At 36.0% G+C, this 15,040-nt stretch overlaps 1 protein-coding gene across 2 annotated transcripts in view; it reads right to left on the bottom strand.

The window, feature by feature from the left end:
• Positions 1 to 417: 417 nt before the first annotated feature.
• Positions 418 to 15,040, bottom strand: part of LOC149552758 (uncharacterized) — a 48,616-nt gene continuing 33,993 nt past the window's right edge. The window contains exon 9 of one of the 2 annotated variants that reach the window (XM_089788299.1): positions 418 to 1,676. In XM_089788299.1, the coding sequence (XP_089644425.1) occupies positions 969 to 1,676 (708 nt within the window). In that variant the 3' untranslated portion in view covers positions 418 to 968. Of the gene's footprint in view, positions 1,683 to 15,040 lie in introns of both variants that reach the window. The other variant, XM_089788298.1, reaches the window with a different exon arrangement.

The raw sequence follows: 15,040 nt of genomic DNA on the forward strand, positions 1-15,040 counted from the left end.
ATTACTAGTTGACATATGGGAGCTAAATGAACCAAACAGAAAGTCGCTTATGCCTATATTTTAGAAGTCTACTCATGATATTTTACATTAACTCCATGTTGGTGAACGATAACTGATAGCTGTCAACCTGTGAAATACACCACTTTTTGCAGTCAATCCCTGGAACTGATAAGTTTATCGCATAAAGCCAATGAAATAACAATTCAACAGAGATGTGCCTCACCTTGTGGCAAACAAGGACGATGGGTTATAAAAAGAAACCAAAATAACTGAGCTATTGTAAGTACAACAGTCCAGTAATGGCAAACCACATGACTACACCTTCTTGCCTAATGCTTAATTATAACAAATTGACTTCTTTGACTATAACCAAAACTACAGAATTGCAAGGTGGACATTTTTCACCAGATACAAGAATAATAAGTAAAGCCCTTCAAACAGTTTGTTTATATGCAACAAATGTACAACAAATATTCTAATAACAATTTTCAAAATGTAACAAGTTGAGTACCTCAAAAATTACATTTAGAGACACAGGATCCCAAAAAATATTCTTATTGAAGCAATCTGATAACAAGTGAAAGAATCCAAAAGTCTTCTAATCCAACCATTAACTCAAACACTGTTCTTTGCCCAAACTGCCTCCTGTAAGAAACTTGTACCAAATAAAGTGAAACAGCGAAACATAAACCAGCATAATTGCCCACAACTGTTACTCTCAACTCCAGCAGCTTAAAGCCTTGGCAATTAAGGAATCAACTGCTTTCTTGCAGAATACAACCAATACAATAGCAACACCACTGTGTCTTCCATTTCTAGACGAGAAAGACAGATGAATACCACCTGAATGTATAAACATTCAGGACTCCTACTCAATATTAGGATCAATCTCCCCCTTCACCTAATATAATGAGCCTTTTTACTCTTAAAATAGCCAATATACAAAAACGCGACCAAAGCTTCTGTTCTCAAAACTGTACAGTGACATCTGTGATAACTGCAGGAACATCTTGCTTGTTGATTTCAGCGGCAAGCAACACATCACTCTCTCTTTTTGAACTGCTTAAAGCTGACCCCATAGGCTTTACTTGATCTAGTGCTGTATTTGACTCTTCTTTCCTGAAGCCCTGTGTGCTTTCCCCAGCTGAAGTTTGCTCTAAAGCAATTGAAACATCCCCATTTCCATTGCTATTTAATTTGGTTCTTTCTGAGGAATGCAAATCCTTACCTAATTCATGAACACCACTCGATCCAAACTCAAAGGTATTATTCTCAACATTGACTCCCAGTTTATCAAATACTCCATTTGACTGTTGGGGTTCACCTTTAAATAATTCAGACTCGTCCAATTTTGCATTCACTTCATTGCTAATACTGGCAGACAAGTCCTGATCTACCCTTGATGCATTCACCATTACATTCTCAACAGATCTGTTAACAGATCCTTTTTCTATTTTATTTGATGTTCCTTGTTTTTGGCTCTCAGATGTTTCATTAGGTTTACTCATTGTTGATTTTTGAGATGGCAATCTGGTCAATGACCTTCGCATTGTCTTTTTCACATCTGCATTATTCTGGGGGCCCCCATTTATCTTGCTTTCATCCAAACTAAGTCGAGATGATCTACTGCTGTTATTCCGTCCAAACTTAGGTGATTTTGGACGAGTTGTAGGAATCTGCATCTAAAGAAACTTGATCAGCAACAGATTCAGATATGACTCTTGAATCTGCTGAATGATGCAATAAAATATTTATAACAAAAAAAAGATATTAAGCAATAGCAAAAACCACCCAAACAAATTGCATGGTAAAAGAATCACAATATTTAAGCTATCATGCACTATCTAAGGTAACAGACTTCATTTTTGTTAGGACCCATGTCAAATCCTATTCAAATAATTCAATAGCAACACTTGTTCATATAGTGTAACATGTCCTATTCGACCCATAATCTTTCTCCAGTCTAATTATTCACTTGATTTCACTATTCATTTTTTTCTTCACCTTCGCATTTTAGAAACATGATAAAATAACTTTTCCTGTGGTAAACAAATACAGGGAAAGCTATATTAGTGACTGCTATAGTATTAGAACTTTAAGGAAAAAGCAAATAATATAATACATCAGTAATTATTTATCACCAAATAATATAATTAATTCACTTTCCCCTTGAAGTCAATGGGTAGTGGTTCATTGCACTCTCCCGAGATACTTAATCTGCTTTCCCATTGAGGTCAACGGGCAGTAGTTAATTGCACTGTCCAGACAGCAGCATCTGACGTGAAATCATACCAATAAACAAATGAAATGTTTCTGAAATTGTATATGGTTCAATGCAGAGTATTTTATTAGGGTTATTATTACCCAATTACCTATTTTCACATAAAGTCTAGAAAAATATTCACCATTTTAAATAGAAAATTCAAAATTGTCAATTAAAAAGAAAACACAAACTCGCCAGTTTCACACATAAAAATTTGCTGTGCTTAGATCCCCCAACCCCATATATATATATATCCTCCTCACTATCTGCCAAAAAAGACATTTTTATTATTTTTTACGATTAAAAGATTCACTTAATATTTCCCTACTTAAAAAATTTCGATGATTTTACCAGTAAGGCAATAGAATTCAGACTGTTGGCTAGAACAAAACATTTGTATATAGGCTGGAGTTGCCTATTCATTGCAATAATATTGGCTGAGACAAATAACTGTGGAGGCCATATGGCCAGAAGCAACTGTTGCGGAGTTAATATGCCCCTTCTGACTGTCCTTGGAAACCTGTATTCACAATTCATTCTTTGCTACATGCTATAGCCGCCTTCAATCATGTAAAAAGTCCATGAAGCATGGATGGGAGTCAGTAACTGCCCCAGTTCATTGAGACTGCTCAAATTTCCTGCATATGTGACATTGCCATCAAGTCTAACAATTTAGGCAATTGATAAAGTAGTAGTAGGTGAAGTTCGCAACTAGCAGGAAGTTGTGCTTACAATTGTTCCCCCTTATCCATCATTTGACAAAGGTCTTGCTCAATAAAGTTTCGCAAGAGTTCACTTACCCTGAAGTATATTCAATATTATTATTTTGACGTTTTTCGACTAGACATTTCATCATCATATTACAGCTTTTCGCTATTAATGAGCATCTTCCAATTTTGATTCCCTGATATTGAGTTGTTCACTCTTTAGAGAGAGAAATTTACACAAACTGATCATACTTGGTTATTGCAATGTCCTAATCCTTCCCTTGCATATTCAAATTGTGAATTTATCAGTGTAACACGGGGACGCGTCCCCCCCCCCCCCAAAAAATTGGGCCGTTTCGGAGACGGGGACGTCCCCAGGACAAGGGGACGGCGTCTCGGCATTTCAGGCAGCGCCACTTAAGAGTGCCGCCGCCGCCGGAGACAGCGAGACAGCTAGAGGTCTCCGAGTGTGGGGGTGCGAGGGGACGCCAAGGAGTCTCCTTCATTGAGGGGGGACGCCAAGAAGTCTCCTTCATTGTGGGGGGACGCCAAGGAGTCTCCATTGATTTGACATTTTGATTTGGACTCTAGGAGACTTGTAGTTTTTGTTTGCATTATATACTTATTTTGATATCATGATTCATGGCACATGATACTTATTGTAATCATCTTTATGTCATGACTCATATGATCATTGATTACTATTAGATAGTAGAATCTAAATACTCATACTATTGATTTGAAGGCTGATATATAGAGTTTAGACTAATATTTATTATTTGCTGATGTTCAATGTTTAATGTTCATTGTTTGCTTGTCATTTGATCATGAATCATGATATTCCAGTTGATATGGTACATGCTATACCATATGTATAGTATATACACCCCTACTCCTTCCGCCACCCCCCCATCCCCCACCACCGTCCCCCCGCTGTCCCCCTGCCGTCCCCAAATCAAGGCCCCTCTGTCCCCTCGTCTCCCAGGGCGGTGTAACTATGGAATTTATAGGTGAGGATATTTCAGCACCTACAAAATTACAGCAACCAAGAATGTATTGTTTGTGAACCCTCCTAATGCATAATTCCTTGAATCTAGATATAAATCTCCTTCAGTTTATGTGGAGTATGAACAAGATTACATATAAAGTAACACTCTTGCTCATTCATTTTTTAGTATTTTTCAGTTACTGATTCTTTGATTTCAGCTATGAAATTGTTTCCTACTATATATGTAAATTAAGATTAAACTTCTCTGATTCAATGACCAAATCTTAAGAAAATATTAAGAAGTTAAGTGCATGGTAGGGGTGCGGATCTGTAGGCCACAAATACAACCCACTATGCCCTTAACAGCTGCTGCTTCTACATGAAGGAAGACCGGGATACCTGTTCATAACCCACATCATTTCATTATGTTCATTATTATAGCACAATCCAAACTAAGAATGGTGATTAGAAAATAATCAATAATTCTTAATTTCCTCAAAAACTGGGTCAGCTGCAGCATCTGCCAGTGGCCCTATAGGCATATGTCCATCTGCATTTGAAGGCATGCATCCTAAAGGGGCTAGAGACAAGGCATGGAAATGTGTCTTTGAAGGAACAAAGTATAATAGCGTGATATGCATAAAATGTGAAAAACAAATTTGTGGAGGCATATCTCGTTTGAAGTACCACCTTGCAACGTTCAAAAAGTGTAACACAAGGAATTATGAGACCACGGCGGAAATAAAGGGAGATGAAGCTTGCTGCCCAAGAAGAGAAAAGTTGCAAAGGGATAGAGCAAAATTGCCTCTAAGGGCAGCCATTTCCAAATCACAAGCTGTGTCTACTTAATAAGAATCATTTATTATTTTCTAATCACCATTATTAGTTTGGATTGTGCTAAAATAATGATCATAATGAAATGATGTGGATTATGACCAAGTATCCCAGTCACCCTTGATGTAGAAGCAGCAACAGTTGAGCATGGTGAGCTCTAGCCATGGCCCACAGATCCGCACACCTACCATCCACTCAACTTCCACTTCTACTGGTTCTAGTAGACCACATAAATCTTCTCTTGATGGTTTTCTTGTGCATAGAAAAACACCTAGAGCACAACCATCACTGGAGGGTACTAGATGGAACAATGATGTGCATCGGCAAGTTGACATTCAATGTGTTGATATTTGGTATTTTAACATCCCCTTAAATGTTGCAGCAAGTCCCTATTTTCTGACTGGTTGTACAATGACAGGAAAGGGCTAGAAGGCACCTGCTCTTACAGACTTTGGCGGGAAGTTAGTTAACTTGTTTCAAATTTTAATACTTTTATAGTTTTACAATTTACTTATTTTTGTTGAATGTAATTTTTTTTTATCAAAGATGTGTACTTAATACCTTTTTTATTTTGTGTGTGTAGATTGATATAAGATGTTGTTTACAGAGCTAAAGATGTGGTTAAAGGTCAAAAATAACAATGGAAACAGTTTGTCTGCACCACACTCTCAAAGGGATGGACGAATGGAAGAAACTGTACCATCATCAATTTTTGAGTTTCTTGTAAGGATCAACTTCAAGAGGTTGTTCTTAAATCCTTGGATGTCTAGGACAAGGTAAAGACGGTTAAAAATTTGGGTCTAATGTTAAAGCATGTTGTGATGGAGGTTGGGGCTGCTAATGTGATACAAATACTAACAGAAAATGCAGCAGCATTTGTGGCAGCGGGTAGGATCTTACAAGATAATTATAGCATACTCTTTCGGTCTCTTTGTTTAGAGCATGTTATTGACCTTCTTTCGGAGGATATAGGGAAATTAGATTGGGTGAGACCAGTTGTAGAAAGGTAACAAAATATATCCACAATCAACCTTTGGTTCTTCGCTTGATGAGAGAATACATCCATGGGAAGGAGTTGGTTAGACACACACTCACAAGGTTTGCAACAATTGCTTGTGAGTCAACCATGGCTAGACTCAAGTTATTCAAAGAAGCCTGATGGACGGAGTGTTGCACACATGGTCTTTGACAACCACTTTTTTTATGAAGCTACATAAATTGTGGAGATATCTTGGAAACTTCAAAAATTGAATATTTATTTGTTTGTATTCAATAATCAAATTTTTCATTATTAATTTATAACCCTACTAGCTGATTAATGATAATCATTTTCTACGTTTCAATTGTAGGTGGCGAAGCCCTTGGTTAAAGTTCTCTACTTGGCAAATGGGGAACAGCCTAAAATTTGACCCCGTATGGGCAAATTATTGAAACGTGTAACTATCAACTTCGTCAACTCATTCATACAGCAGAAATTTCCTCAACCCTCATTTTCATTTCTCTCCATCATACATGGATCCCAAAGCAGAGATCATGAAGGGCTTCACTAAATGCATATAGAGAATGATACCTAGTGTTGAGGTGAGAGACATCATTGTGGTCGAGATGGAAGTGTATCAAACCGCAACGGGCAAGCTAATTATCCGCAAACTTGGCAAGGAGAAGCAAAGACACTCAAAACCCATGTACAATATTTGGATTTTGAGTCTTTCACATGCATAACAAGTAAATAAAAACTAGGTAATAAAAACATAATCTCACCTTGTTTTCTAATTCTTTATTAATCCTGCAAATGCTTGGTGGTGAAATTGGGGTGGAAATGTCCCAAATCTGCAAAAACTTGCCCTTCGCATCTTATGTCAGCCATGTAACTCCTCTAGTTGAGAGCATAATTGGAGCTTATTCGAAGCCATTCACACAAAGAAGAGGAAAAAGTTGGCACAAAAACAACTCAATGACCTTGTCTTTGTGCAATATAACCTTAAGTTGTGCATAAGAAAGGTAGAGTAAACACCAATTGGTTCACTTGATTTGGATGACAGATGTTAGGATTAACAAGACAGAAATAATAATCCAATATCAGAAAATAAAGCACACAAAACACAAAAATTTAACGTGGTTCACCCAATCCTTGGGCGTCGACCAACAGCAAGTTCAATATTATTATTATCTAGTGATTACTATCAGATTACAATCTGCAATCCCTTATAGTTCAATACAACTGCAAGAAGCAATTCGATCATGTATTATGAAATCCATAACCCTAAGCCATTTTATACAAGTTTTTTGTTGCTAACAAAATTAGGGCTAGACTAATTACAGCATGTCGCTCCCTGGAAAAATAGCCGATAAAATAACCTCAAAAAAAATTCCCTCAAGGGCTACACTCACTAACCCCCAACAGTAGTGGGGGTTGCCGCCCTTGAATCCCCACTCACAGTCGAGGTCAACCCAAATCCCAGCGAGGATACATGGTGAGTGTACAGTACTTTCCTAAATAGTCATCACAAGCTAACAATCTCCCACTTGGTGACTGATCAAGCTCCACACTAAACAACAATAGATCCTTAAAATGATTAGACGTCATAAGAGCAGCCTCCATTGTTCACAGAAGATAACATCTATGATTTGGAGAGGCATGCTACGGAGCAGGGTGGTTTTGCATCAGGATTGGATGACATTCAGGAGCAAGGCAATGAGAGTGAGGACACTGAGAGTGAGGATATAGATGATGAGTCATTGCCAACGCCAACACCAGCTACATACGGAATGGACATTGAGTCATGACCACATTCACAAAGGACTGCTTGGGTTGGACCCCCTCCCACTCCCAAGTTTTAACTAGAGCTACTAGGAACGGGAAGAGGACGATGTAGACTAGTTTTGCATTGTACTTGACATTTGTATTTGATTATCTTTTTACAAAGACAATTTGCTACTTTTAATTTGCTTCAAAGTTTGGAGTCTCTAGACTCTGACTATTGGCTGCCAGACATTGGAATTCGACATGAGGATGCAATTTTGTTACATATTGCAATTATATATATATATATATATATGAGCTAGTTTGGTTTGTTTACTCATTTACTGACTCATTAGGTGCATCTTATTGAATTTTGAAATTTCTGATATTTTCCTGAGAAGTTACTGATTATCTCTGATATTTGACAAGATTTTTTTTTTTTTTTGCCTCATCAAGAAGTGCCAGAGAACAAGATTTTGAACAATGTTTTACATGATTGTCCAATACACCTTTGTATTCAAATTGAGTTATCTGGCATCTCTTTAAAGTTTTAATCTATAGATTTTGATGTTGACATATAGCTTACTTAGCTCCAACTACTTGATGTCTATTGCAAATTAATCTTGTTTTGGAAAGAGAAATAATTTGTTTTGTCGCACATATTGTGATCACATGAACATCAATAACACCTGCCTGTTTTATCATTGTGTATCAGATCTCGTGGGTTTTTATTAAACACTTCTGCAAACATGTAACAGCCCTGGCAAACCAACCATACACCCTTCTCTTTTGTATCTGCAGCCTTCTGCTTGTTGCCCTTGGAACGCTTCCCTCAAGAGGCTTTAAACATTTTAATTTGTGGTGGCATGTTAAGCCAATCCAAGAATCCTTTGTGAATTGCATGCAGTTAAAGACATTTTTGTGCACTTGGTTATATTCTTGTATCTCTACATTAATTAAATCAAAATGTTGCTTGCCAACAAACTTAGGTTAGTAGACTTCAAAGCTTTCATCTTTTCCTTCACTGCGGTTCTATCCATGTGTCACAATCGTGATTCATAATGACAAATCTCCTTCAATGACTTCTTTCATGCCGCTAGTCTTCTATGAAAAGGACATTCGCCAACAACAGAAAGTTGATTCTTTTGTCTTGTGACAATTACAAGAATCTAATTCCCTATTAATGGAATGCTCAACACACTATTAATGGAATGCTCAACACACCAGCCTTTACCATGCCAAGGTGATAGACATCACCTTGCCTAGAGTGAGCAGGGGAGTCAACAGCAGTGTCAAAAGTCATCACTAATCTAAAGACATGTTTATTGTTCAATAATGGAAATTGTTGCTTTTCAGAAGATATGATACAAGAGTGGTAGGACATTACACATCTAACAATTTAATATCATCATGTATGCGGGTTATTAATCATTATGAAGATCACATAGGGTTGAATGGATTATCAAGCATGGCATAAAGCATGTACAGATGTGCGAAAAACTTACTAGTTGATCTCGTCTAATGCTTTAAAGGTTGAAGTGTATTAAGGGGAAAAATGTGATACAAATATAGTCTCCAGTGCTTTAACATATATGAATTTACAGTGCGGACAGCTAGGCACACAGTACCCATTCATGTGTAGATAAAATGAGCCCACACATGTTACTTCTAAAATGTGACAAGCGGGCAACTTGTGAGATAATCATATATGGATTTCTGTTGGCCTACTGTGTAAACGATCAACCTTCCCCAACTATCATTAGAGTAGTTATAGACAGCAAGCATCTGATATTATATATAATCATGAGTTATATACTGAGAATCCTTCTTTGACTACTAAAGATAAGGCAGAAAGGCTGAATGGGTTCTCACTGTAACTGCCTTAGCTGCTATCATTCTTCCACGACAATGTCAAGAACATCAAGGGTCGGGTGTGACTGACAGTGGTAAGCCACTCTGCCATCATGGAGCACATGTTCCTGACAACAATTTTTAATTCACCAGCACTCTGTGTTGCTTGGGCTCTATCACTTTTTAATTTTCAAAATATCAATAAAAAATGAGTTTCCCTATGCAATTTAGGTACACAAATTTGAAATACAGTCTACAAACAGTCATCCCACTCAAAGAAACACTGTTACTTTCTCAACTTTTCATTGGTTAATGGTTAAATATATGCCAATTAATGATTAAGCATTACTCAAGTAAGGATGATTTCCATTTTGCCGTTTAGATGAGCTTTTTTGTATATTCTTTACTACACAATTTATATATATTCACTAAGCCTTGGTTCATCCAAAATATAGCTGTCATGAACCCCTAATAAGACCCAACAACTATACACAAATAGAAAAATGTATACTAATATATTAAAATATAATTAAATGATATAATATTTTATATAGATACATATAAGATAATTATTAACATACTCTTGATAGCTAGACATTAGCTACCATAATAAAATATAACTAAATATAAAGAATAACAATATTAATACTATTTAATAAAGTTATTCTGAATTCATAGCTATAAATATAATATAATATCATTAGTATTATAAATAATTCTCTATAATGAAGTTGGTCAAGTAATAGTAACTCCATGTGAAATGTATTATTTGAATAATAACAATATATATTTCTATTAATAATATAATAAATCAATCAATTATAATCAATTAATAGTAATGTTAATCAAATAGTTCTCTATATGCTAACACACTTACCTAAACATCTTCCAAATTTATGATAATCTCTAAACCACCGAAGAGCTATGTCGATGGACACGTCAGCACATGTTTAAGGTCACATCAGCTGATGGGTGTGACCTTTCGCAGGCACCCTCCACCTATTTATGATGTGTCAACCCAATCTTACCGGGGAAGAAGTAAGCAATGTCTAAAAAAAAAGTATTCAACACTGCCAAAGAGGAACCGGTTTCAGAGGACAGACAGGACTGTGAAAGAGCACAGTCTAACCAAGCCTACATGGAATCCACGTAAAAAGGAAGGTATTGCACCAATCACAGAGAGGGTACAGCGGCACCATCTCTGCGTATTACATGTGACACAATAGGGAAGGCCCTTGTGAAAGGATATATATATATACACACCAGGGACCATCACTGCGTATTACATGTGACACGATAGGGAAGGCCCTTGTCAAAGGATATATATATTGCATTCAAAGGGTAGTCTTAGCGATAAAGGTGGGCCAGGGTGACAACGAATGATTTAAGGCATAAGGGGAGCAAATTCGTTGAGGATATAATATTTATAATGATGGTACATTTGTAAGGAAGTATATTTATATCGGTATATTGTTAAGGGATTAATTGTAAACAAGGATAGTGTATTGGAGATATAATAAAATTATTATATTAAGGAGATTGAGTGGAGTAGTTGGAAGTGATATTAGAGTAAGAGCTTTCAGTCGTTATATATGATATTTTCATATATTGAGTTATCAAGTAATCAATAAATGAATAAGTAAGAGGGACATTAAGTGTTCGATTAGGCAAGATCTATAGCTTAATTGAAAATTGAAGTAAACAAATTGTACGTCCTAACAAGGGTCATTACAAGTGGTTTCAGAGCATAATCCTGCCATCTTGTGAATAGAAGTCTATGGAAAATCACGAAGGAAGGATAAAAAGAACCACCATGGGTGACATAGCAAACGAAATGAGATCTTATATGGAACAAAACAACCAAACATTGATTAATCAAATGGAAAAATCTAACCAAGCACTACAAAGTATGGGATTTTCAATTACTAATAATCTGAAAGGACAACCTACTCATATAAGAGATACTAGCTTAAATCACTCGAAGAATAACAATATGTCTTCCATGGCTGAACTACCACAACCCACCTTTTTACCCAAGGGAGAATTATTAAGAGAGTACGATGGAGTAGAACAACCCTTGAATCGAACTAAGGATATAGCAAGAGCATATGCTAAACTAGAACCTCATATTAGGGTAGTGGTATCATTTAGGGAATTTTGTTAAGATAAGAGAAAGGAAACACCAAGGACACAACTTAATAAGGATCTGAAGCATAAAGCGAATAAAGTGGATGTTCCAAACTTTTATGGATCAGAAAAGATCATGGCATATGACTGGCTACAAACATTAAACACTTACATAACTTTCAAACCCATGAGTGAAAAAGATGCACTCCAATTTGTCATTCTCCATCTAGCTGGCATAACACGCAAATGGTGGTATTAAGGAAAAAAACATTCGCAGTCATGACAATATTACCTCATAAAAGGAATTCACACAAAAATTTATGAAAAGATTAGATAGAAAACATCCCCAAGAAGATTTCAAAAGACTAACACATATTAAACAATATGGGACAGTCAAAAGTTACATTAATGAGTTTGATAGAATATCAGTACAAGTGGCGAGAATGGACAAGGATAGACTAACTTATTCTTTATTGATGTATTAAAGGAACCACTTAAAGGATTGGTCATTTCTCTAAAATCGGGAAAGATGTTTTTGAAGCAGCTCTAAATTTGGAAAGCTCTTCAACAAGCAACAAACCATTAAGTAGCCACACAAAACAATTTCATGATAGAGATGAATGACATAAAAAAGAATTTCCAAAAAGAAAATGTTTTCATTGTAATGAGAATTTTGAACGTGGACAAATATGCCAAGATGATAAATCACAAAAGTAATGAGAAGAATTGAGAAAGAGAAAGTTATGTTCTCGATGTAAAGAATCTTGAGAACTAGGACATCAATGCATAAAGAGAAGTCAAGTTCATGCAATAGAAGTACTCAAAACAGAAGATGAAGGAACACCATCAAATAGAATATGATATGATCAAGGGAATCTCAACAACATCAAAGAAACAGACAAAGAAGGAAGCCAATGGAGTTTCGAGGAAGTTCATCCTTATTTACAATAGTAATTCAAACTATTATTATTGGTAATGTATTAATAACTTATTAATGTAACTTAATTTTGATCATATTATATTTATGAAATAAGTAAACTGAACTAAAGAGATGCAATTAAGGGAGAATCTCTTGGGCACCCTATTGTAGTGGCAGTTAAGGGAGAACAGTTGTAAAGATGCCCTGCTATTGTGCAATCATGGGAGAACGGTTAGGGCACCCTATTGCATATACCTTTCCTATGGACTCTATAATTAAGGGAGAAACGCAAGGGCACCCTATTGCAAAAACCTTTCCTATGGACTCTATAATCACATTAATAGTTAGGGGAGAAATGTTAAAGCCCCCTGCTACTTTCAATTTGAATCCATTTATTTCTCCTCTTCTTGTACAATCTCTTCCATTTTGTAGTCTAACACCTAAATACTCCTGCAAATTTCCCTTTCCGATCACACATGCTCTTTTGAAATTAATTAATTGTCATCTAGTACCTCTCCACAATTAGGTACTTCCATTTACAAATTTGATTGTTCTTCATTCAAATAATCTTCTCAATCTAATCATTAACCATAGTACAAACCCTATTTCTAAGCACACATAAGGGAAATAATTGAGCCCTTATTGTTCACAAGGCTCATCATTGGGTCATCAAAAACACTTCCCTCTAGCAACTAGCACATATGCCCTTCTCATCTCTCCATAGTCAAGCTTGAAATACAGATTTTGGCCCTTTGGGCCCCTCCAACTTAAACTCACAAATCCCTCTTTATGAGTCTCTCAAAAGCCTAACAAGATTAAACATGAAAGCCCCATATAACTACACTAATTATTAAAAACAATATTTGGATGTATTGTAAATTGTTCATTCCTGAATTATTTAGCTAAGAATATCAACCATTTCAAATTTCACAAATTAGTCTAATTATTTGTAAGAACATTCTATTTTTGTGCCATTTTATTTTCAATTGATAACACTGTTTGCACTTCAAATCCATTTATTATTTATTTTATAGGCAAAGTGATAATCTCTAATTGATATACAGGTTGGTTGTAAAAGCATAAATACGTTAGGAAGAAACCTTGTAAAGAGTGGATTTAAGCTCAAATTTTAATGAGCCATGGAAGGAAATCCAAGATTGGTCGATGCACGCAGGATATTTGGCACTAATGAACAACATATAAAGCTATTTTGGACTGATTGGAACTATATACAAATAATAATGCAGAAGCTATTACCCATTCAAACAGAGCAAGCACAGACAACGAAGATGAAGGTGGGTAACATCGGGTGGAAGGGAGTTTAATGTAACATGTCTCCTTTTCAAATAAAGATAACTCAATGTGCCATGACCCTTGATTGCAATTTAAAAATAATCTTGAAAACTTAACAAGAGAAAGAAAAACAAATAAAATCAACTCAATTGAGAGCACAAGGCAAAGCACCCACAAAAGATAAGTCAAGGCCCATTACTCATCATCATTGTTTGTCATCTTAAATTATGAATTCAAAAATTTCAATTTCGCAATCAACATGAAAACCCCTGGTTGCTGATTTCAAAAAACTGAAAACCATCTTTGAAATCTTTTCAGACTAGAGGACGAAGACATCAACGATGATGGGGCAATTCTATGCAAGGATCATGGGAGAGCTTCATTTGAAAATCAATTTGGATTTGCAAGAGAATTTAATAGCATTGCTTAGAGTTTGAATTCCATATATCCCTAGCTTATCTTCAATTGTTCTATCTATTGTTGCTAATTATAATTCATGTTTCTAGTTCATCTTTGTTATCTTGAGGTGCGATATGTTTTTGGCACAGATACTTGTCCCATGTGTGCAAGGATGCAGCCAAGGTCCAAAAACTTCGCTGTGAATTGTCCCAGACAAACCCGAAATTACCCATGAATAATCCCCTTGTTTCATTTAGGGTGCTAGAGAATCAATGCTCAAGCAATTGTCATACTCTACCAGAGTTTCGAGACTCGCCGCAAGTCAAGCGAGTTGCCCTAGTCAGCAAGTCGAGTAAGCTTGGCCGGGTCAAAATGGATCACTACCCTGACTTGACGAATCACCTTGGGTGACTCGCCAGACTCTCCTAACCAAGCTGACACAACTGACTCATCTGACTTGCCTGATTTTTAATTTTAGTTTTTAAAATTTTCTTAATGCATCTAAAATTTACCTTTCTACTTGTGTAATCGATGTATGTTTATGTATGTGATCAAATTATCTTCTATTTCATGATGTTATTGTGTTTTTAAGCTTTATTCAATAATGGGTGCATGGAATGTTCTTTAAATCCTAAAAATCTCTAAATTTCAAGGGTTTTGTCACTTTGTTGAGTCACAGGCGAGTCCAAGCCAGTTCACGAGTCAAGTTACCCTTGCTGAGTCAAGGCAAAGTGTGAGTCTCAATTCTATGTACTCAATAAATAAACAAAATGCCCAACTCAAAAATGACACATTACAAGAAAAGGCCATCTATATCAAAGAAGCATGGTACTACAGTTATTTTAGAGCAACCTCATTCTCTGTGATGTCCTCACTCCACTATAAAATTTAATAATAACAATAACAATATAACTAC

The sequence above is a fragment of the Cupressus sempervirens genome, chromosome 6 (assembly GCF_028749045.1).
Source record: "Cupressus sempervirens isolate cs-2001-9-10 chromosome 6, ASM2874904v1, whole genome shotgun sequence".
NCBI lineage: Eukaryota > Viridiplantae > Streptophyta > Pinopsida > Cupressales > Cupressaceae > Cupressus > Cupressus sempervirens.